The sequence below is a fragment of the Meles meles genome, chromosome 12, assembly GCF_922984935.1.
Source record: "Meles meles chromosome 12, mMelMel3.1 paternal haplotype, whole genome shotgun sequence".
Classification (NCBI taxonomy): Eukaryota; Metazoa; Chordata; class Mammalia; order Carnivora; family Mustelidae; genus Meles; species Meles meles.
Window position 1 is genome coordinate 16,428,389 of NC_060077.1, and position 24,849 is coordinate 16,453,237.

The window sequence follows — 24,849 nt, forward strand, 5'->3', positions numbered from 1 at the left end:
AGATAAGCGTATGCTAAACTTGACAATAAATCATCACCTCGGGCCTCATTTGCTGGTGCAGTTTGGTTTAAGGGGCAAAGAAAGTTTCGGAAGCACTTGTTTGGGAGGGTGGGCTCAAACCTTGCTGAATATGATTTGGAAAGAGATTTTTTTCCTCCTAGTGTGAAAGGACTAGAATTCTTTCCTTTCTACATAGGCGCAGCCCAGTAAGCAGAACGCCGGAATCGTGCTCTGCCCTATGCCAAAGCAGGAGATGAAGTTGGACAAGAGGGGGCGGTCAGTGGGCCCTCCTGGACAGGAGGTGTCCTGGACACCTCAGCTGCCCGTGCCCAGCGGCCCCTCCTTGTAGTTCAAGTGGACTCAAGCCAGAGAGGCCTGACCACCCTATAGGTGATTGTTCGACCTCTTCCAGGGACGGAATCCAAATTCCTTGGATTCATTTTGTGCCCTCAGAGTCCTCCCCAGAACCCGCCATATGGCATCACTGGCCCCTCACTGAGCCTGAGTTTGAACCCCAGACTTGCGTGAACTCTCTGTGCCATTAAGATGGATTTGTCCTCCCCACCCCCCACCCCCTCCCGCCATCCCCTCCCCCGCCCCCAGGCTGCATCTCTGTGTGAGGCATCATCAGACAATCGCTGAGGTCTCTTTCAGCACCAGGACCTCAGGGCTCGGCAATGGAGTCGTGTGTTAGGTGGCGAAGGACAGAAGCTCAGCGGCCTCCATTCTGCCCATTGGCCCCAAGGTGTGCACTGGCCAAGAGGCCTGGACAGCCCAGCAGGTACGGCTGGCTCCAGACTGACTGCTTTGTAGAGATGAGAAAAGGGTACCTCCCAGGCGTGGTCCAGCTCGGGAAGCCAGACTGGCCTGCGTGAGAAAGAATGGACGGAAAGAAATGTGACTGAGTGCGAAGTTGTGGTCAGACCTGGTTTAGGGAGGACTAGGGGAGGCTCCTGAGGGCAGGGGCCTTGGTAGGACCACGGAGCTGCTGAGGGCTTGTTGGCTGGAAGGTTGTGGGGGGCAGGGCAGGGCTCACAGATGGGCAGCCACCCAGTCTCTCTCATGGCCTCAGGCCACGATCCTGGCTGCAGAGAATCAAATAAGACAACATGCTTGTCCTCAAAAGCCTTGCCTTCCAATAGAGGAGGGCAGAGAAGTAAGCGTGAATAGGGCAGGTCTTAGCATGTGAAGATAAAAGAGATGGATACAAGGTTCCTGTAGCCAGAGTCCTTGGATGTTTTCTCCCAGAGTGCTCTAGGAGAATTAGTACCCATTTCTGTTGAATACGTGAGCAGCTTGTACCAGTGGCAGGAGACGCAGATATCGCTACTCGATTTCGGTCCTGATGTTTGCATTTGTCTTCATGACCGTACTAGAGGCCCAGAGGGCTCGAAGCTGTATTGCAGGATTATTTAACTCTTGATGATTCACCTGTATGGATTCGGCCCCGAATATCGTGTACTCACATTGACATACACAGCCACACACGTACGCGGTAGGGACGGGGCGTCTGATCATTGGCTGTTCCCCTCCCCGGTGAAGTGTAAGTCGGTACTTGTCTGCACAATGTGCTGTAAGCATCTGCCTGCCATCGTCAGAGACTGAGTCCTTCTGGGGGCAGGCAAAGGGGTCGTGTTGGCTTTGTGGACCTCTCCCCCTTCAGGAAGATGCTGAAGAGTGTGCTGAGGCCCCAGGGCGGCCCTGGGCCCGTGAACTGTCGGAGGGACTCAGCGCTGTCCTTACAGAAGGCGCAGGCAGGGACAGCAGCCGGAGGAGCGGACACCCCAGAGTCCCCTGCTTCCCTCGAGCGCTCCAAGCAGAGAGAGAATGGAATGACCTGCAGACTCCACGCCCCTCCGCAGTTGTGTGTAACATGTCAGTCGCACACATGACTCACGTCCATCCGTGGCATCGTACGTACTTTTGTATTAGAAATCACAAACGCTGCGCCTTATGAACGAAAACAGAGCCCTTCTTGTGTAACATCGGTGGGGTGCGGTTTTACCTCTGTTCACTTCGGAGCCCCGCTGCCATTTGCACAGGCCATCGAGAAAAGGAAGATCTGTTTTATACGCAAACGCTTGCTTTGTGCCAAGGGAGGCCGAATGGCATCGCGGAGGAGGGAGCTAAGACTCGGGTTATGCTTCTGAAGTCACACAGTGTTAGGGAGCATAGTTCAGTAATGTTCCAGGGACAGTGGAGATGACCAAGGTGGCGTGTTAATGCTTACTAACCAAAGGGAAGGGGTAGACGAGGATATCAGAGAGCTGGATGCATCCGATTCATGAAAGCCTTGTGTCATCTGAGGACCCGCTAACGTTGACAGGTGCACGTTAGGTCCTGGAGATTCTCACTGTATAGAGTTTAACCTGAGCATCTGGCTCTTTGCCAGAGTAATGGACGAGTTTTTAACAGAGCAGCTTAAATTGAATGCAGACTGCTTCCTTTAGATGCAGGGGATTCCACTCGTGCCCAGCGTGGCCCCCAGGGGAAGCTGTCTCTGGCCCTTCTCCTGTCTTCCATCCCAAATGCCTGGTGGGACTCACAGAGCTCACGGGGGTACAGACTCCCCTACATTTAAAGACCCAAGGGCCTTGCCCCTACTCGCAGCCGCTACTTGGTCTTTGGCAAGTCTGTAACAATTTTCACCCAGATTTCCTTTACTGGCTTATGTGGCATCCTGCAGCGTCTGCCCAGGGATGCATATGCTCAGCCTCCCCTTCTCCCTGTGGGCATGTGTCTTTCTCCAGATTCCAGGGTTGTCTGGAGGCCCGCAGCTCAGTTCTCCCATGGGTTTAAGACGCTTTAACTCCTCAAGTTTGACAAAGGGTGGGAGGGAGTGTTCTTTGCAGCCTTCTACATCTCTGGATTGAAACTGGGACCTGGCTGACTTGATTCTGTCTCTGATTTTTATTCAGCCGGGAATATCCCACGCCTCTTATTTTAAGAATACTTTAAGTGAAAACCAAGAACAAACTAAATACAGAAAGGGCATCAGAGGTCACGACAGGAGACTATTGGGGCAGCAAAGAGCTTGGAACGCTGGCTCTCCCTCTCCACTACTAACCTGGTGACCTAACTGAGCCTTAGTTTCCTCATCTGTAAAATGGGATCGAGAATAACTTTCCCACAATGCTCAGGTGCAGGATTTTTCAAATTAAGGGCCACTTTTTCTGGGTTCTCACTGGCATTTTGTAAAAAGTGATGGCACGGGATGGCTCACATGGAATGGCACTGAGAGGAGGGAATGGAATGGGATGCAACAGAACAGGACAGAAAATTCAGAGTGACTGACACATAGTAGGGTAAGTAGCTTTTCAGGAACCTTTAGCTGCTGTCCATACTTTCTGTCCATACTTCTTGTGCATTGTTCATGACACAAGCTGTAGTTTCTATGGTGAGATTCACAACACGTCATCACCGAGTGCGTCAGTTAGTTACTCCTACGTGACAAACAGCCCCATATCTCAATCGCAGGCCATCACAAGCACTTTGTCATTGCTCATGGGTCTTCAGGTCTGCTGGGGTTCAGCTCATCAAGGTTGCAAACACCAAGAGGGCAAAGGATAAGCGTGCAGTACTGGGGACAGTTGTAAAATCTGCCACCTGCGGCAACTGAGAGTCTCAGACGCTATAGTGTTTCATACGTCATAAAATGCAGTATTGTTAGGTCTCATCTTTAGAGATGTCTTTCTCCCTCCTATCTACCCACCATGCAGCTAAGGGGACGAGAGAGTGTGTAAGAGAAGTCCTCACGGACCCCCATCTTTGGACCTGGGAAACTACTCCTTCTTTCCAAAAAAGGCTTCCCTCTGTGTTGCCATTGGTTGGCCAACTGTTAACTTGCACTTCTGTCTGTGATTTTGTCCTCTTTCCTATTTGGGTGACCAGATTGAAAAGCCTCCCTGACGAGGTCCGTTTTCTTCTTGCTGTGCGACAGGTACCGGTCAAGGGTGCCGGAGTATTACGATGCAGATTTCTGTCAGCGACTTAACGTTTGATGCTCAGTCAGGAAATGGTGATTCCGTTCGCTCATTCTCAGCCGTAAGCCCTGGGTGGTCAGGCAAAGGATTTCTTCTCTGACCTCAATATCCACACTCCTAGTGGGTATTTGGTGGGTTTGGTGTGGGGCTGAGGGGCTGTGGGGTTCGAGCTGAGAATGTTGGGAAAACGAGCCATCTGAGCTGGACAGATGGTCAGGACTCACAGACACTCACCGTCTGACCGCTGTCCAGTCTGCAGCCAATTCGCCAGCACATCTGGTGAAGTTCAGTGGGGCAGCTGCGTTGATTCACTCTTACCGCTACTGTTAGGGAAATCATGATTACTGGGCTCGTTATGAGCCCTTACTGTGTGCCGGGCTAAGTGAATTTTGTGGTTTGTTGTATTTCGCACTTCGAACAGGTGCTCTCATCCACTGTACCCCCTGCTTATGGCAGACCTCCTTAAAGAAGTTCTTCTTAAAAAAGACCTCCCAATCCATTCTGTCTTAAGCCCGCCCTCATGAGGTGTTTGCCTCTTGGGCTCCCTAGTGCCTCTCTGTCAGGGTCTCCAGGGCATCCTGCATGGCTGATGCCAGCAATCAGACTCCTGTCCACGCCTCACTTGACGTCCCGGCAGCACCGATAATCAGTCACAAGCACCTTGTGACTTCTCCAAGCACCTCCGTCACTTACCTGCCGAGACGCCTTCTCTGCTGTGCCTTCCCTTCGTCACACACTGGCCCCGTGTGTTCAGTGTCCTGTACTCAGTCATCCTGGCCGTGACCTCTAAGTGTTGACGTGCTTGAGGCTTCCACGCAGGGGTGTTACTCAGTGTCCTGGCTCGGAGTACTGGGATTTCTGCAGCCCTAGTCCCTCTCATGAGCACTACACTCCGGCCCCCAGCTTCTCAGTTCACATCTTCATCTGAATGTCTGATAAGCATTTCAGACTTAATATTTTCAAGCCCAAACTCCAGATCCTCTCTCTTCCCCAGTCTGCCTCTCCTGCAGCCTTCCCTCCTCTCAGGGATGGCAATGCCATTCATCCGTGTTCTCAGACCAAACCCCCGGCTTTTCTGTCTCTCTCACATCCAGGCTCATTTCCAGTAGCCGATCCTGCCCAGGGCTACCTGCAGAACACAGCCCGAATGGGGCCACTTCTCGCCACCTCCCTCTCTCCCACCCTGACCAGTGCCACCCTCATGTTGCTATTGCACCAACTTGGTGGACCCTACGTGGTATCCGCTTCTTGCGGTCCTGCCAGAGGTTTCCTGTTAACCGTGCCCGAACGTGCCACGTCCTTGCTCCAGACTCCTCAGCTTTTCATTGTCCTCGCGTAGCACGGGTAACATCCAACCCCTTGGCTACCCTTGTGCCCACGTGCCCTCTCTTTTTTGGCCCCTGAATATGGCAAGAAAGTCCCTGCCTTGGGGCCTTTGCACTTCCTGTTTCCTCCACTTTCAGGAGATGTGCACATCCTTGTGACTCACTCCTCACCTCATTTAGGTCTCTGCTCAGATGCTGCCTGTCCGGGGTGGGGGGGCTCCCTGCACATTCTTAGAGCACCCCTCCATCACCACTGCCTGTGCTCACACCGGCTCCGGCTTCTTTCAAACCCACCTAACGACGTGATGTGTCCTCTGTCTGCTCGCCACTCAGCTTGTCTGTCTCTCCCACCCCAGCACCCAGGACAGCTCCCAGGTCTCAGGTGACTTTAACCGGACACTTGTTAAATGAGTGGATGACTTATTCTTGTTTTGCAGATGAGGAATCTTAGACAGAGGAAAGTTATGTTACATCAGAAGACCCTGAGCTTGTCGCTGCATTCTCTAAATGATGGAGTCATGGCTATCCGAGCTGGCAGGCCTAGTGAGAGTCTGGCCCCAGATGATGGGGAGTGATGTTCAGAAGTCATGAGGGAAGCCTTTGATTGAGGCCCCTGATCTCTGGACCCCAGTCTGGGACCTGGAGTGTTACTCACGTTCCCTGTCCATGGCCTTGAGGACTAAGGATCAGGCCGGTCTGAACTAATCCATACCTGATGCTTGGTGATGCAGGGCACATCCAGGGTGCCTGATGCAGGGGCAGGGGGAGCAGTAGACCAAAAAGAGGCACAAGGGGTCTTCTGGGATGATGGGAATATCCCCTGTCTGAGTGTGGTCGTGGTTTCACGGGTGTGTGAACCACAGACTCTACCAAGTATGCCTTTAGACAGACCCAGAACATAACGTAGCCTCCGTAAGCTGGGTACAAAATCCTGGCGTGTGTACTTAGATCTTGCTTTTCCCAGTCACGTTCTTCGGGGGCAGGACCATACTTCTCCTTACGCAGGCTGCACCGAGGTCCTTACGCTCCATGCTGAGACGCCCCCTTGCTTCAGAGGGGCCAAGTGCGAACCTTTGCCCTGCCCTTCCCCAGCTCTGATCCCTGGGCCTCAGTTTCCACGTCCATGCCATGGGGACAGAACCTCGAACGTGGAGCATTGGGAGGATTTAATGGGTAAACGTCTGTATCTAGTTTTAAAAGCAACACATGTTAGGCGCGTAGAAAGCAGTACCTGATGGCTGTTATTTTGTGTTTCTTAGAAGTCTCCAAACTCAAGGCAGAATAGATATTCTGTGAGCACCTACCGCTCCTCTCACACAGTGCATTTTTGCTAATCACGGTGATAAATACAATTTGTTTGACCCAGATCGACTGTCGAATATCAAAGGTTTTTCTTAAGTTTTTTTTTGCTGATCGTAATATGGGACTTCAGCCTTATGTGCGTGCGTGCGTGTGTGTGTGTGTGAATTGTGGGAAACATACTATCTGACCGTGTAGGTTTTTCCCTTTCTAGCACTTTCTTCGGGTGGGGGAGGGGTTGCGAGAGGAGCCTTACATGCAGTCCACTCTCTCTTGGGACAGACAGACAGACGGATCACAGGCGTGGCAAACTCAGAGGGCAGCTGAAACACAGAGTCAATTCTTGCCTCTTTTTGAAATAGAAAATGAAATAAGTGATTCATCTTACAGGACCCCCAAGGAAACCTGTTTTCATTTTCCTCTATTACTCTGAGGTAATGTAGCTATGAAAGTATAATTTGACAGTGAAATATTGACCTCCGCAGGCAGCCTTCCCAAGGTGACACTTACAAGCCAACTTGCCCACGCTCATACACTACCATGGCGGGGGTCGTCTGCTTCTAACGTCCACATTCCCGTCCTCAGCTCTTCTCATGTGAGGATTCACAGTATTTGGTGTTCGATGCTCCTTTGGAGGCTCAGAGAGCCCTGAATGTATCAGTTAGAAGAGAAGTGGGAGGCTGGCTGATCTCTACCTTGCTGTCGTGTCTTCCTGTCCCTTCCCGACACACACACACACACACACACACACACACACACACACAGGACATGACACAGACATCTCAGTTCCTAGCCCAAAGGCCACATTCATGCTGGGAATCCAATGTATTGCTCTCTGACCTGCAACGTCCTGAGCTTTGCCCTTTGTTTCTCCTCCTGGTCTGTCTCTTTCTTCTGAATGTGACTGACATGATGCCTTTGTCTAAGGCTCCTCCTCCCCTTCTTGCCCAGGTGTGCTTCTCATGGGGGCACCCGGGGGAACCCACTGGGCCCTCTTCCCACCCAGTATCTCTCTGTTGAGCACCTCAGTGTGCCATGCACGTGGAGACCCAGCAGTTAAGGGGACGGGTCCATGTTCTCAAGCAGATCACCTCCAGATGGGAAACTGAGACAAGAACAAGAAAACCAGCGGGAGCATTCAGATGGTGCTAAGTATTGAAAGGTGAATTTTACAGTGCTGGGTAGGTCCCACGATCTAGTGTAACCAGTAGGAGGTGAGCCACGGGACATGCGCCATCGGACTGTTGTAAGTGACATGCTGTAGGCAATAGGGACACAGTGTGACTACAGTCTATGCAGGCGTACACACAGTAAATCAGAGGCAAACAATGTCCCAAAGATGCAGAGTGACCAGGTGAGGGAGTGCCAAGTTTAAATGAGAAATGACTCAAGGGACATCTTCAGCGGAGTGACATTCCAGCTATCCTATAAGATCTACGCTGCTCTTGGGGGCAAGTCACAAAAAGCCATGGACCAAACGGCTTTAACAATGTGAGAAAGTGAATCACCTGGATACGAAGGCAGGCAGCTGGGTGGTGACAGGTGGGTGTGTCCGGTGGTCCGTCCCCGACCGGGAGAAGGGGCTCCTTCTGTTCTTCCATCCTCACAGTGTCCGCCTGGTCCGCAGCCAGCTCCCTCATGGCTCTGAGATCACTGCTGCAGTCCCTGTTGACATCTGCAGGGTGACAGCATCCGGTAGAAGGAGGGCAGCTTCCTGAACATCTCAGAGCAAGGCGACCCTTTCCAGGGTCACGTGAGCTTCTCACATCTCATTGGCCAGAACTGTGTCATATAGTCTTCCCTAAGCCAATCGCTGGCAAGGAGAGTGGGGTAGCCTGACGGGGCTTGGCGGGGTCCATGATGGATGGGGGGCCCTGGGTTTTCAAGTAAAATCGTAGTCCTGTTGGGAAGGAGGAAGGTGTTGGGGCTGAAGTGCAGGTGTGTGTTTGGATGGCCAGTGGACACCCGGTAAATGTTTCTGCAGACCTGGACGACAAGCACATCTCAGCACAGGTGGGTCCTGGAAGGGCCTCGGGAGGGGCATAAGCCCAGGGGAGGTCCAGGGCGAGAAGGAGGAGCCCTGCAGGGAGCCTGTGCTGGGGACGGGGTGTTGGGCAAGGCTGGGCTGGAGAAGGAGGAGGTCCAGGTCATCAGTCCTGTACACCGTCATCGGGAGTCTGGGTTTTACCTGGTGTGGAGAGGAAGTCACTGGAGAGGCCTGACAGGAGCAGGAGGAGGAGGGAGGATGGGGCTAGGGGCTGGTGGTCCTGGGGGCCAAGGACTCGCATTGTTGCCCACATACCCCCAAAGCCTGGGGCAAGAGGTACTCTCTTCTACCCCGGATTCAAAGCAGGGGCAGTGAGGATGGTGACGCCCACTGCGCAGAGATTTTGTGGGGACTGTGCATGGGAGGAGAGGGCTGTAGGCACTGAGGTCCATCCACATGGGAGGTGCCTACTGTCTTTGTGCTTATTATTCGCCGACGTTGTGTTCCCTAAAGTCACTGCAGACACTGAACTAGCCAATACTAAACCTTCGAGAGGAAACACACATGCACACGTAGCCCATAAGCTGAAATCCCCAAATCAACTCATCCGGGATTGTCTCTCTCTTTCACGAAAGAGGGAATGAGGTTGGGAAGTGTGAAGCAGCTCGCCTGGGGCTGCCCCACGACCCCGTGCTGGGGCCGGGATTTGAACCCGATCCCGCTGGCCGCTGCCCAAGAGCTCCGCACATTCCCTGCCCGGCTCCATCCCGTGTCCATTCTCAGGAGGTCTCCGTGCGAGGGCTGGCACAGGAGGGCGGAGCCTCAGCGCGTCTGACCTTGGCTGGGAGGACGTGCGGGGGCCAGGGACTCAAAGTTCACTGCTCTGCATCCACTGAGACGGTATTGGGAGCAATACTGGCGAGCAGATACACTTGGGAGCATGGAGTCCACAAACAGGAAACACTTGTTCCCTGTGGTTCTGGAAGTGGGGAAGTGTGAGACCAGAGTGTGGGTGTTTGGGAAGAGCCTTCCCCCAACCCTCGGGTTTACAGACCGCGTTTTCTGGTCCTATTCTCACGAGGTGGAGCGGAGGGAGGAAGTAGGCTCCCCGGGTCTCCTCCTCTAGGGGCACTGATCCCACCACCCGCGCTCCATGCTTGTGACCCTACTGCCCTTCAAAGGCCCCATCTTCAGACATCATATTGGGGATGAGGGTTTCAACATATAAATTTCGGGGGGACACAAATGTAACAGTCCATAAATCTGATATAAGTTGTGTGCAGTGTGGTGCTTAGCATACAACGGACTCACCTCATCTGAGCTGTTTTAATCAAATTAATTAAGGATGGCAACACATACTGTCTTCCAAGGACTCGCGTGTCCCCAGAGAAAGCAATCGAATGAACTCCTAAGGCCTCTGACTTTGTTACCTTCTTAATTTAAGTTTTTCCACTCCGGCCATCCCTCATCACCTGAAAGATGAGGCGGGTTTTGGACTGCACAAGCTCCAAAATTTCCTATGCACAAAAAGGCCCCGCAGCTTCCAAAACAAGTGTGTTCCTACTGGTGGGACGTGTTTCGAGGTGCTTTGAAGTGGGAGTGTGGGTGGGTGGGTAGCGATGGACAAGGAGAAACCAGGATTTTCCACAAATGCAGGAGAGTCGAGGTCTGTACTGCAGGGGTTGGGATCGGGAACGTTATAGGGCCGGTGCAAACCAGCTGATCCTGGGAGAAGGCAGCACAGCCATCGGTGAGGGGCCCCGTTCTCTTGAGGGGGGTCGCCCAGCGGCAGTCAGGGGTCTGGGTGTCTGTGTCCCACTAGTGCTCCTGCTGGGCTCCCAGCCCTTTCCGAGTACCCAAAGGAAGGGCATCGGGGCCCGCCACCATGTTGGCATCACAGGGTTTTACAATAAGGACATGCTCCTCTGTTCTGTTTCTGCTCTAATCCAAGATCTTGTTTCGGATTGCTCTCTTCACAAGCCTGGGCACAATCACGGAGACTTGGGTCCCTTGGGCGCGCCCCGGAAGACAGCTGATTTGCTCGGTTCCTCGTGTTTCTTCTTCCTTCCCTGGAGGGCTCAGTCCTCCTTGCAGGATGGGAGGGGGCCCCACGCGTGCAGCTAGCCCGCACCGTCGCCCTCCAGTTCTCTGAGCCCGGGGTCACCCAGTCATTGTCACTGGGATTTCAGCCCATGTTCCCATTAGTGACCTTGGTCAGTTCTAAAGAGGCCTGAGGACATGGGGACCCGGCAGGTGGACGTGGCCAGGAGGCACAGGGGAGGGCTCAGCAGCCAGCTGCTCATGCCCGTCCTGGTCCTCGATTTCCCTCTAAGTGAACTGGGCGCATCTCTTCCTTCTCCTTCTGGGGGCACATTCATGCTCGAGGACTCTTCTTCTCGGGGTGAGTGCCGGGACGGGTGGGGATGATAATTTATCTCAAACAATAAGGAGGTTGGCTCTTGGAGTTTGGAAGTTGGCGTTTCTGACCTTGCTCTGGACCTGAGCGTCTGGAGCTCTCAGGGGAGGCCTGGGCTGTGGGTACTAACTCCGATGAGGAAGATAGGGTCAAGAGTAAGTCCTCGTTTGTGGCTTGCACCCCAAAAAGCAGTGCGTGACCTCAGCCAGTTTGGTCACATCGTGGGCCCCTCGCAATCGTGACTCTGTGACAAACTGTTGGTGCGTCCCCTGCACCTGAAGTGACCCTCGCCCCCTCTGCCCTCCCCACCTCCGTACCTAAATGACACTTTCCTGATGGCCCCAGAGAGACGTCACCCACATTTTACTGGTTTATCTGGAGGAGGCGAAGCAAGATGGAGGCTGGAATTGGGTGACAAGGAGCCGGTGGACACGGGCGCGTTGATGAGGCAGCCCCTGAGTGCGGAGCCAAACCCCGTGACAGCAGCCCCCCTCAGTGATCCAGCTTAATGGGGCACCAATAATCACACCACATTTCCTGAGTGTTTTCTGACAAAGATGTGAATCTAGTGCAAAGCTTCCTTGGTTTTTCAGAAAAGATCCTCCTTATGGGTTTTCTGTTTTTGTTTTTTTTTTAGCAACATATGGCTACCTTCTAGGCATCCTCAAATATGATGCGGGAGGAAAATATGTTGCACCTGGGGTTTGATTAGTGGTGGTTTGAGTACATAAAAAAGGTGAAGTAAAGAAAAAAACACACAAAAGAGGCAACAAAGGTTATAGAACTCCATTAAATTACGTTTATGGTTTTGCTTGTCAGTATTTCGTAATACGGAATGGTTTTCCGGGAGTCTATTTATCAGTATTTGTCACTAATTAGTGCCTACAAATTACCTTCTGTTCGAGTCATGTTCTTCTGGTTGTCTTGTTGTCTAATAAATCAGAGTTCACGAACTTCCGTTGCCCCCCCGTGTCCCACATCTTCCTGCTGATGCATCTCAGGACTCTGCTTCTCCCGAAGGTCTCCAACCACTGCGACTCCATTTTTGTGAACGGGAAGGAAATGAAGAGCAAAGTGGACACGACCGTGAACTTCACGCATCAGCACTTCACCTCCCAGCTCGAGGTCACCGTCTGGGCGCCCAGACTCCCCCTGCAGATTGAGATCTCAGACACGGAGCTGAGCCAGATCAAGGGCTGGAGGATCCCCGTGGCCTCCAACAGGAGGTGAGGAGCCGAGGGAGGGGTGGTCTCAGGCCCCTGGGACCTGGAGCATGGGGGAGACAGAAGGCCCTTAGGGGCCCAGGACCCAGGGAGGCAGCATCTGCCGCCGGCACAGTGGTGTGGGTCTGGGGCTCCGCAGGATCTGACTTGGGGACTCACTAGGCTTCTGACGCGGAAATCATCCCGGAGCTGTGAGTAGTGTCCACCTCAGGGAGTAGCTGCTGGAATTCAGGGTCATGTTGTACTGCTAAGAAGCACCTAGCATGGGGTATGCTTGTTTTTTTTATTCCCTATTTTCCCATTGTTCCTCCCTGTTGTTCATTCTCAGGTTTCTGCTTGTAGGTGTCAGCCTAAATCCATGGACCGTGGCGTGGTGGTTAAGTTGTGGGGTCTAGAATGAAGCCACCGAGTTTTTACTCCGGCTTCCCCATGTAGAGCTGTGTGACCCTGCGCCTGCTGATGAACCTCTCTGTTGCTCATCTAGCAATGGAGATGATGCTATTTCTGAAGGGAGTTGTCCTGAGTCTGAAGTGACACACTGTGGACCAGACAGAATTCTAAAGACAACACCCAACAAGGTTCCCATCTCCTGGTTATTCACTCAGACCCTGATCTGGTGCTTCTGGGAGGGGATTTTACGGGGGTAATTAAAATTCTAAATCCACCAGCCTTAGGACATGAAGATTATCCAGGTGGGCCTGACCCATCAGTTGACCCCTTGAAAACAGAGTTTTGTCTAGCTTGTGGCCGGTACCACACAGCGTGTATGTAACCTTTTAAAATGGACGTGTTTTTATCCAGCATAAATCCCCCGAATCCACCGCCATTCTTGGCTGTATGGAGAATTCCCGTAACCATAGCACTGAGTGGTAACCCGTGGTTTGTCCTCTCTCTGCGTGATGAATCAGCTGTCTGTGGCAGGGGGCAGGCGCTCCTGCTGTGTCCAGCCGGGCCCTCTCACGGACAGAGCTGCTGCGACACTCCGGGACAAGTTTCCGTGTGCACACGTGTCTTCTGGGGAAGGTGCCCAAGACCGTAATTGTTGGGTCATATGAATGGGGCATAGTTAGTTTCAAAAGAAGCTCCCGAGCTGTTCTCCAGAGAGGCTGTCCCGTTTCACGCCCGCAGCAGCGACGGATGAGTCACCTAGTGGCTCCACACCGTTGCAGGCACTTTCGGAGCTTACGTCCTGTATGGCCCCTTTTACAAATATGCGGAAAATGGGCAACAGACTGGTGGTCGCCATGGGTTCGGGAAGGAGCCCCCGGCTTCCCCGTGGGGACAGACGAGTTCCGTGTCTTGACTGTCATGATGGTTGCACAAATCCTCACGTGACCGAATTGCATAGAAACACACACATGCACGCACACACAGGCGTCCCGGTTGAACTGCTGAAATCTGTTAAACTCAGTGGTCTGTACCAGCATCCGTTTCTGGATCCTGGCATTGGACAGCGATCATGAGAGACGTTAAATCTAGGAGTGGTGCAGAGTATAGGGGGCCTCCCTGTATGTAATTTTCTAACTTACTGTGAATTTCTAATTAATTCAAAATTGAAAGTGTTTTTTTGTTTTTTTTTTTTAAATAATAGAATGCTAGCCTAAAAGAACAGGGCCATTTCATTAATATGGTATTTCTGGAACTTCATTTATTCCTCAGCACATTTATGATACTGCCTCCCCATAATATAGTCTTAATACTGCTCTATTTTCAGTGTTACTCATTTATTTAAGGGACATTTGACCTCACGGTCAAAACTGGCCAGCGGGTAAAAGTTAACACGAAGAAAAGAAAGCGTCAGTGTTACATTCTGCATAGATACTGTCGTTTGTCCGTGTGAGAATGGTTTCGTGTAGGTCAACTAGCAGGTATGGGATAAGCGTCAGAGCCCCCCCAACTCCTGCCCCAGTACCAGAGACCTTCATCCCCTGTGATGTAATCAGAAGGACCGAAAAGTAAATTGCGAATAACTTTTCCAAATGTCATTCCAAGGTTTTGGTCCTATGTCCCTTCGCCACACAAAACCATCTCACCTGGGGCGCCTGGGTGGCTCAGTGGGTTAAGCCGCTGCCTTCGGCTCAGGTCATGATCTCAGGGTCCTGGGATAGAGCCCCACATCAGGCTCTCTGCTCAGCAGGGGGCCTGCTTCCCTCTCTCTCTCTCTGCCTGCCTCTCTGCCTACTTGTGATCTCTTTCTGTCAAGTAAATAAATAAAATCTTAAAAAACAAAAAACAAAAAACCATCTCACCTGCCAGAAGAGATACTCGCCCCTGACTCTGGGAAACCCAGGATGCTGCTTTATGGGTGCCAGCGAAAAGTTTGCCTATTATTTTCTCAATGGAGCCTTGCAGGGAGGTGGAAGGATCTCTTAAAGAAAGTGGGTTCAGAAGTCACGTGGAAGTCTGTAAATTCACTGTTCTGTGGCTGTGTAGACCACGTACCAACCACTCTGGGCCTTGGCGTCTCTGTGGAGAAATAGGAACGAGTTTGGGGGCCGTTTTGAAGATGGACAGAGTTCGCTATAAAGAGGAAGAGGGAACAGAGGGGCACGGCGGCCTGGGCATGCATCCCGCTTCTAGATGGCTAGCTGTGTGTCCGGGCCGAATGGCCTCTCCTCTCCGTGCCTCGGTTTCCCCACTGTAAGATCAGGATAATGAAACACCCTCCCTCCCTGGGGTGGAGATTAAAGGAGTCACATGGGTGTGTTGGTCTGTCTGTGTCAGCTCTCATGGTCACGTGAGCGCATCCAGCCGGACCCAGCACGTAGTAGGTGTGACTTAATGTGTGTGAATCCCTCCTGCTGTTGCTTCTGACACCACCCTGTCCCCTGATGTTCGCCGACCGGTCACCAAACAAGGTCCTCTCACAAAGCACATGGGACAGGTTCATCTGGAGTGGAAGTTTCTGGAATAGTGAAGCCAATGAGATTTCTCTGGTGGGCTGTGCATAGGGTGGTGGGAGGAGGGCAGAGGCAGGCGAGGACCCATGGGCCAGAGTGTTCCTGATTCCTGCAGGACCCCACAGCCGCTCTGTGCTGAACACTGCAGGGTTGGGGGTGGGAGGTGGGACGCCCCCCACCTCTGAGGGCTCGGGGAAGCCACCCTATCTGGAGCAGAGGACGTCAGCCAGCCCAGAGCCTGTGCCAAACTGTCACAACCCAGTGGGTCGCGACGATCTTGCCATCCCCCAGGGGCCGGCTTCTCCTGCTCACACCTTGACCAAGGTGACCCTCACGCACACCTGGAGGGAGCAGAGGGGCGGGGGTCTCAGGGGTCATTCCCGGGGAGGTGGGGGAGGTGCCCAGGCCTGTGCGGGGCTGGAGGAGTAGAAACAGGTCCCAGCAGCTCTTCCCACCTGGGACCTCATGGCCTCCGCAGTGGGGACAGTTTCAAACTGCAGACTTCCAGAACACGGGATGGGAAACTGCTTCTGCCTCCGTGGGTCGGAGTGTCCTACAGCACTGGGCCCTGAAGGCGGGGGTGGCGCTGCCTTCCGTGCTTCGAGCAGGTGGCAGCACGCACAGGCTCACAGGGGACAGTGGGGAGAAAATCCATGTCGTGGATTCCGTAGAGTCACATGCAATCTGGAAGGCCAGTGTGCCAAGCCCCTCAGCAGCCGCCGCATTCATCCCGGTTTGTTTGTGCCCCAGGCCCACCCGAGAGAGCGAGGACGAGGAAGACGAGGAGAAGAGGGGCAAGGGGTGCTCCCTGCAGTACCAGCACGCCACGGTGCGCGTCCTCACCCAGTTCGTGGCCGAGGCGCCTGACGTGGGCCAGCTGAGCTACATGCTGGGCCCCGACTGGCAGCTGGACATCACCGACCTCGTGGCTGAATTCATGAAGGTGGAGGAGCCTAGGATCGCGCAGCTCCAGGGCGGCAGGACCCTGGTGGGCCGGGAGCCGGGCATAACCACTGTGCAGGTACGCGGCGACGCCCTGCCCCCGGGCCTGCCCCGACGGGTGGGCGGGCCTGCGGGCGTGAGCGGGGGCATGCGTGGGTGTGTGTGCGTGCGCGCAAGAGACTCGAAGGCAGCGCAAAGAGAATTCATCAACTTTAATAATCTAATGTAAATTAATGTTTGTATATGGGGGAGGATTGGGGAAAAATAGGACCTGACTTCTTTCATCAGTGAAAGCTAAATGAAATGCTCCGCAGAACCGACCTTCCCCCCATGATAAGTGACTCCTCATGTATCCCTGATAGAAGCTGGTGCAGCCTGAGGGTCAACCACTTACCTATACATTACACTTTGGACAGTGGACAGAAAAAGTTTTTAAATAGCCTATATTTGTACGAAAAATAACTTCTAAATCCACAGATACATGCTCTGTATTTTATTAGAATAACGGTGAAACGATTTCTCTGGTCCGTTTTAATGGAATAATTATGCAGAAAGACAGCAGCATGTTTTTCAGTAAAACATTTAAGGCGTTGCCACTGATAGTTAACAAAGCCCTATTTTGGGTGGTGCCAAAGCTGATTTTGATGGCCGTGGACTGAACGTGCCCTATTTTGCATGACTTCTCTATTCCGTGGAGCACATTAACACAAACTGAGCAGCGGAAAGCAGAATTGATTTATTGACTCAAGTCTCTAGGTCAGGAGTCCACGGGAGTGGGGCTGGCTTCCGCACTCGGGGCATCACAAGACTGAGGCAAAGGTGGCAGCCAGGCGGGGCTCACAGGGCGGGGGGCGGGGGGGGCTCAGGGAGAGACTCCCTCCCCAGCTCGTTCAGGCTGTTGGCAGCGCGCACTTTCTCATGGATTGTCTACTAGGTTCAGTCACTGCTCTGAGAGGACTGGGTCACTTCTCATGTAATGGCTGCGTCAAGTTCCTCTCCCACGTGGAATCTCTGTGACCTTCCCTTCCGCCACCAGCTGGGGAAGGCTCTGCTTTTATGGGCTTCACGGGCGTGACTGGACCCACCCGGGGAATCCAGGATAAGCTCGGTGATAAGGCAGACCTGCTGTGTGAACGTAACATCATCACAAGAGTGATTTCTCATCATCATGTTCCCAGGCTTGCGAGATTAGTGAGGACATCTTGGAGGGGCATTTCTAGAAATTCTGCCAACTAGATGTTCCTCTCCGTTTGTTACCCCCCCCCAGTTGCAAACTAGATGTTCAATTAGAAGCAGTGGCTTCTTAAGACCTTAAAAATCCTTCTCCCACTTTGCTTACATGGTCTCTCCAGTGGTGACACAGCAGCCCACACCGCGATCACTGTTGTCCGTGGGGAACAGCTCACTGCCCCCTGGAAGGATGGCTGCAGGAGAAGGCGGCGGAGCCCTGTGCCCTGTAGGCGCTTTCTCACAATTTTGCCATTTCCACCTCTAACTGTTAGTGTCTGGGAAACATGGTCGCTGTCTGAGTGTCTGGGGCCAAGGTGGGAAATCTAGGTATTGCCTTGCAGTTAAATTGTGGTCTTCTTGGGAAATACACTAGTATTGTCATGGCCTGAGGCAGAGGAAAGGCAATGGACCAGTACTTGTCATGGTCAGCCCATTGGCAAGTGTGTCAGTGACCTGCAGTGTACTGCGGTCCCATGCGGTCCCCACAGGCTCACTCCTCCAGCAGAGAGCTGAGGGAACGCGCTGGTGGAAACGTCAGGCGGTCCTGACCCTTGTGTGCAGCAGACCCTGGAGCTTTCTTGCTTCCTTCGAAGGTGCTCTCGCCGCTGTCCGACTCCATCCTGGCCGAGAAGACGGTGATCGTGCTGGATGACCGCGTCACCATCGCAGACCTGGGCGTGCAGCTGGTGGCCGGCTTGTCCCTTGCCCTGCAGCCTCACAGAGCGGACAAGAGAGCTATCGTCTCAGCGGTGTCGGCCCAGGACGTTCTCCAGGCCCCGCAGCAGGTGGGATTCCAGAATCCTTGATTCCGGGTCATTTGAGGTCACCTCCCTCTCACGTCTGCGGAGGAGATCAGTAGAGCACTTGTAGCTAGGACGGGAGGCCCTTGAAGCTTCTTCCTGTTTCTGGTCGGGGGCACCCTGTCTCTTTTTGAGAAAAATACCAGGAACTTAGATACATATGGCTTGTTTTTGCTTTTATCCACCGACCACAGGTCCATATATCATTTACTTTACTGCAGCCTTATCTGTGCTCGGCACACCATGCTAGAGCATGACCAAAGGATCCCATATTGTCATTCTGCCAAAGCAGGTGGTTTTTGATACCTGGAAATTCCATTTCAGCTGCTCAAACAAGCATGGCTAATGGGCAGCCAATCACTACTGCTTACAATCATTGCCGACTCTAAAGCTCTCCTCTGTCTTTGACCTCATGACGAGGTTCATCAAGGCACCTGGGCATGGTGCCTTTCTGGGGAGCTCGTCTCCTAAGGCATCGTGTCCCAGGCCCCTCTGCTGGTGCGTGTTTCATTTCCTCGGCACTGGCTTCCTAATAAAGGGTATTCAAAATGGTATTATCTGGAGCAGTAGCCCTGATGAACCTGATCTTGATGCAGATCGATGGCCTCAACTTTCAAAGTGTTTTTTTAGAAAGGTCAGAGTCAACGTCTGTTGTCTGGCACGCAATAAATTAATATGCACTTTAATGCATTCCTTAAAGTGTGTTGTCATTTGCTCCTCACGTCAGTGGGGCAATCGTACATTCTGGATGCCAGTTCAAGACATGCCAAGAACCAGTCAAGATCATAAGACATAGAAGTTTACTTTCCTCAGTGTTTATTTAAATAATATTCTATAGGAAATTGTATTTGCTTGCAATTTGCAATTTTGTTTGCAATTTTATATTTTGAAAACAAAAAGATTTGTTTGCAATTTTATTATCGTAACATAATGCTTTGGTTTCATTTTTCTTAGGAAGCAATAGTCAGTTCTTGGATTTTGTTCAGTGATGGTTCGGTGACACCCTTAGACATTTATGACCCCAAGGATTTTTCAGTTACTGTGTCATCATTGGATGAAATGGTGGTGTCTGTCCAGGCAAACCTTCAGTCCAGATGGCCAGTGGTGGTCGCACAGGGTGAAGGGCAAGGGCCCTTGATTAAACTAGAAATGATGATTAGTGAGCCCTGTCAGAAGACCAAGAGGAAGAGTGTTCTTGCCGTGGGTAAAGGAAATGTCAAGGTTAGATTTCAACCAAATATCGATGAGCACCAAGGAGGCACCAATGACATTGAAGGCATCAGTCGGGAATACAAAGACCACCTCAGTAATTCCATAGAGCGTGAAGGGAACCAGGAGAGAGCAGGTCAGGAGTGGTTCCAACATGGCGCCTCTGTTGGCCACGAGGAACGTGGCAACAAAAGCACAACCCCGTGGTCTCCCCAGGAAGGAAAGGATAAGAAGTCACTCAAGAGTGGCGGCGCAGATGCCTTCACAAGCTTCCCCACTCAAGGGAAATTACCGGAACCCAATAATCCCAGTGACCTGACAGTGACCTCAAGGGGGTTGACTGACTTGGAGATCGGCATGTACGCTCTGCTCTGTGTCTTCTGCCTGGCCATTTTGGTCTTCTTGATCAACTGTGTGGCATTTGCTTGGAAATACAGACACAAAAGATTCGCCGTGAGTGAGCAAGGCAACATCCCCCATTCCCATGACTGGGTCTGGCTTGGGAACGAGGTGGAACTTCTGGAGAACCCCGTGGACATCACCCTCCCATCGGAGGAGTGCACGACCATGATAGACAGGGGCCTGCAGTTTGAGGAAAGGAACTTCCTTCTCAACGGCGGTTCCCAGAAGACCTTCCACAGCCAACTGCTCAGGCCCTCTGACTATGTCTACGAGAAGGACCTGAAAAGTGAGCCTCTGAATCCATCGGGCCCAAAGCGGAAGCGAGTCAAGTTTACGTCCTACACCACCATCCTCCCGGAGGACGGCGGCCCATACACCAACTCCATCCTGTTTGACAGTGAGGACAACATCAAGTGGGTGTGTCAGGACACGGGGCTGGGGGGCCCCCGGGACCTCAGAGACTACATGGAAAGGCTGCAGGACCCCATGTGAGCTCCTTTCTTACGTTCGTATTCACCTCTATGCCTTCTGTTTTTGGAACGGTGGAGCAGCGAGTTTGTTCAGCAATAGTGGGTGATTTAACAAAGCTTCGTTTGGGGCGGTCTGGGGGGAGGGGGATCCCTTTCTGAGCAGGTGTCAGAGGCCCGGAGAGCAACAGCAGCCGGGTTGTAAGTTGGGAAATGTCTCGAAAGCAGCCACCTATAGCTCCTTGAGAAATTCTGAGACGACAGTTGTATCTGCTGCCTGCTCCAGTTCAAACACTCTAAACCTGGCCCCACAGACATTGTTAGTCATCTCGCGACAAACGGCCGCGTGGGATTCGAAAAGGCTCGGGTGTTGATTTTTCTATTCCTAGAACTTTTAAAGCACAGTGGACACTCCTTGCCCTTGGCCTGCGATTGGACGTTCGTGAAAGATGCTGAATGTAGCCGCCCTTATTTGTTACAAGGCTGCTCATTATTTTTATACACATTTGCACCTGCACCTGGTTCCTTTGGCCTCTGGAATTCTTTTTGAAACATGAAGAAAAGCAATCACGGTCTCCTCTCTCGGAGACGTTTGATTTTCACATGAGTTTTAGTCACCGACGTTCGCCGCGTCTGGGCTGGATGTCAGGTGCTCTCCGTTGCCCACTTCCCTTACCGAAGGGGCAACATCTGAGAAGCTTATCCTCACGCTGTCCTCCCTTCTCTTTGTTGTGGAATGTCCCTGTATATCAGACTGGGACACGGGATTTTACATAAAATATTAATATACTGCGAGGGAGGGCCATCTTTACAGTTTTCTATATGATGCTGAGAAACTGGTGACCACTTGTCAACCACATTTGTTTTTATCTTCTGCTTGTGGGACATTCGTGGGGGACTCCTGGAGTGTATTTCTGAGGGCAGAAAGACCCTGAGAGTCGTATTTATACTGGTGCTTTCCGGTCAACACAATTCGTTATCCAAGCTGAAATCAAAATTTTAAATTACTATGACACAGAAAGGAAATTGTGTAGGAAACAATGTTCAGGTTACACTTCCATTTTACCAGAGCAAAAAAAAAAAAAAAGAAAAAAATGAAAGTAAGCAGAATGATGTTTCAACTTAGCAATATGTAAAGATCCATCCATATAATGACCCCCCCCCCGCCGCCAAAATCATCAGTCATGGCTCCGGCAGGGCCCAAGCCTACGCAGGGTAGGCACTGATGTTGAAAAGAATGGGTCGGCTTCCAAATTTCATAAAGTAAATGACTGTTGGAGGGTTTCAGAAGCAGGTAGGTAGAAACACCCTAGCTGGTGGAAAGTCAGAGTGACAACGGAAAAAAAAAAGCGTGACCCCCTGCATAATTCACAAATTTTAAAAAAAAATGTCTTTCAGAGAAGAGCAGGAAGGGTTCCAAGCCGAGCAAGAATTTCAGATTAGCAGAGTAGAGCAACACTGTATGCCGGGGGATAGCTGCGAAGACGGGCGCGGGGGCTGGCCCACCCATTGCGGGCTTTCCAGGGCCATCTGCGTGGCTGAGGACTGGACCGTGAAGGCCAGAGTCGTGAAGACCCGCCAGAGAGGCAAGGAAGCGGCTGATTGACTCTACGTGGCGGTGGTGGAGTGAGCCATCGGAACAAGAGGCTCTGGGGTGTCGTGTAGCTTTCTGTGCGCCCGGGAGCACACCGACCCCGCCTCCTCACGCACCACGCGTCGACCACAGCGTCCCGCCTGTGTCCCTTGCCCACAGGACAGGGCGGAGATCAGCAGCGCTGTGGGCCTGATCTCTAGAGGCCCACGTCCAGCCAATCTTGTGTTTCCGATGGCGACTAAGGGCTGAAGCCAGTGAAGTTTCCAAAGTCTTCCGATCCGATGGATGCAAGAAGCCAGAGACCCAGATGTTGGCTTCAGAGAGAGTTTGCAGAGAAAAGGCTGAAGCCCCCGGAGGAGGCTGCCGCCTCTCATCGAGGGTTGGGTGCAGAGGGAGCTCGGGGCCCCCTACGGAGGGCGCCAGGGAGTTCTCACGCTAATGCCACGTAGCTCTCCAAACTAGGCCTGCTCACTGTGCCACGTTCTCCACGTGCTCTCCCTTTGGATCGTCAGCATTCTGAAATAAGGGAACTCCGTGTCTGAAGCGGAGGGAGCTCGACGGATAGAGGGGGTGAGTCTCACGTGCGCACACACGTGTGTGTGCCCCCACGCATGCTCGGCAGGCTGCCCACGCTGCCACAGTGAGGCCCCGGGTGGCCGAGGGCGGGTGATCTGGAAAGGGACAAGGGAGGGTTACTGAGAAGCTTGCGCATCAGAGCCTTTCCTGGGGTCGGAGCCCTTGATACCGGCAGAGCGCAGACCTGGCAGCGTCAGAAGCGGTAACGGTGTGATCTGGGCTCTGTACTCTCTGCCGGCTGCCGTTCAAACTCACTTCACCTTGAGAGTCATGTGGAAGGTCCCGGGGCGGGGGCAGGGATCCCTTTTACCATGGCACACACTCACTTGCATGCACACGCGTGTGCACGTGTGTGAACAGAGAATACAGTATTTAGTAGAACGGCACTGTGGGCCGCTCCCCGACTTGCTGTGGGCACTGTCCCAGCTCCCCAGGATTTCAGTGAGGTCCTTTCTGCCCTAAATGTTTCCCGCTCATCAGTAGTCAAGGAAAATTGCTTGTTTTCCAACCAGATCACTTAAAACGAATAGGAACTACGCCCTTCAATATCTAAACTAGAATGGGGAAAAGACGTCACTTAGGAAACCTTGAAATCCGTTCTCTGGGGGCCCGCACACGCCTGGAGTTTCCAGGTTTCTCACAGCCGGAATAGCCCATTGATCGGTGTGATTTGTCACCTTAGAACAGCAGGGATCAATCCCCGTCCTCTCCCCCTGCCCCCCAGGCCAGTGCCAGCTCCTCGGGGGCTGCAGGCTGAGAGCTGTGTGGGTCCCACAGAGGATGGCTCAGATGCCCACGGGGACCAGGCCACCTAGAACGGGGGGGGTGGGTGGTGAGACCAGTGTTCCCAGCCGCCAGATGTACGGCCTCCCGGGCCGCGCCCTGGGATCCAGGAGCAGCCGCCACACGACGGAAGTGAAGCTTAAATGCACCGTGTCACCTCTGCCGGGAAGCCAGAAGAGCCTGCCAGTGTCCCAGAGGAGCGCCCCCGGCAAGCCTCAGGCTGACGGTGTGCACCAACAGAGGACTGACTGACCCCCCAGCTCTTCTGTGTCGCGCCCTGGCCAGGGTCAGCTCCCAGACTTCAATCCCAGGCAGAGGGTGTGCGTGTGTACACGTTAGCGCAGGGAGAACATAGATTACTTCTTGTCCCGTTTGCCCCATCCGTAGATGAGCACTTTGTACATTGTTCATTTCTAAGTTTCAGGAAGTCGGCCTCTGTCATTTTGACCCTTTGTGCCCTTTCTTCACCAATTTGGAAAGGCATCCTCCCAAGGTTGGGGTGCTGGGCCCGGTGAAGGCTCTGTGTCAGAGAACCAACCAACCCACCGTCAATGACCACACAGAGTGGTTGCACCTGCTTCCTGCGCGTCTCTGGGACCATTGTCTTTTCTCGAATCATCTCAAAAACGGCTTCAACTCTCCATCCTCGTCTCTGTAAGTGACACGATAGTTTATAGACCCAGCAACTCTCTCCTCCATCGAAATTCTACACGTGTGATGTACCACGTATCCCCTGTGATGTGGAGGGACAGGCCGGGTGGTGGAGGTTACGGGAGGACGCGGCTGGCAGATATTTTTGTATGTAAGATACGCAGTACGACTCACCGAGAAGTGTGCTGGAATAAATACATTTTACAGCAGAAGCATGCAACACTGTAGCTTTTAAATGTACAGCCCTCCCACTCCGAAATATCTGAACCCACGGTAGGGGAAACACCAGGTAGGAACGCGGCCTGGACAGGGCTCGGCTCGTTGGCGGCATCACTGATGGAATCTGCCAGAATGTTTTCATCTTCCTCTTCATTACTTTCGGAATTTTTTTTTCCTCTTTTTTTTTCCCCCTGGAAATACTTCAGAAATAAAGTGACTACATTTTCCAGCATAAAGTATATTCTAACCACAGGGTAACTCATCATTTTTAACATGAAAATAAACATTTAAACCTTCTTCCGTGGTTTCTTTATTTTACGCACACAGCCCCTTTTCAATTTGAGCCTCTGTATGATTTCGCTATATTGGTATCTATTTTTTTTTCTTCTTAGCCAGAGATTTTTTAATACCTCTGATAGAGCAATAAATGGAAACTAAAAGACAATGTTTCTTGAAAGTTACCAACAACTTTCACCTTGGAAAGCTTATTTGCTTTCCCAGCCGGGGGACACTTATTCCAGGATGTCTCAGAAGGAGGGCTCGTGGCACCTACGTCCCTGGCCAGGGTCACACCGCCTTGGACTCAGTGTTGACATGCAGGATGCTGGCCCCTGGCCTCGGTCTCCCTTCTGGTCTTTCTCTGTGAATGACTCATTCGTGTATGTATTTGGGGCAGGGACGTGGGTGCTGAGGACCAGGACAGGCAGAGCTATGGAGACATAAGACAAACCCAGGAGCTGCTGAGCCCCCACAGTTCCTCCGTTGGCGCGTGTGTCCTTCTCGACACCGCCAACATCACCTTTGGCATCTTGGCAAATGCTGCCCCTTGCTCTCAGGATGAGG

The 24,849-nt window shown here is 52.5% G+C and overlaps 1 protein-coding gene across 1 annotated transcript in view; it reads left to right on the forward strand.

Moving 5' to 3' along the window:
• TMEM132B (transmembrane protein 132B) overlaps positions 1 to 24,303 on the forward strand; it is a 351,155-nt gene extending 326,852 nt beyond the window's left edge. Inside the window, exons 6-9 of the mRNA XM_046025794.1 lie at positions 12,031 to 12,236; positions 15,884 to 16,154; positions 17,899 to 18,090; positions 19,060 to 24,303. Coding sequence (XP_045881750.1) covers positions 12,031 to 12,236; positions 15,884 to 16,154; positions 17,899 to 18,090; positions 19,060 to 20,208 — 1,818 coding nt within the window. The 3' untranslated portion in view covers positions 20,209 to 24,303. The remainder of the gene's footprint in view (positions 1 to 12,030; positions 12,237 to 15,883; positions 16,155 to 17,898; positions 18,091 to 19,059) is intronic.
• The last annotated feature ends 546 nt before the right edge of the window (positions 24,304 to 24,849 follow it).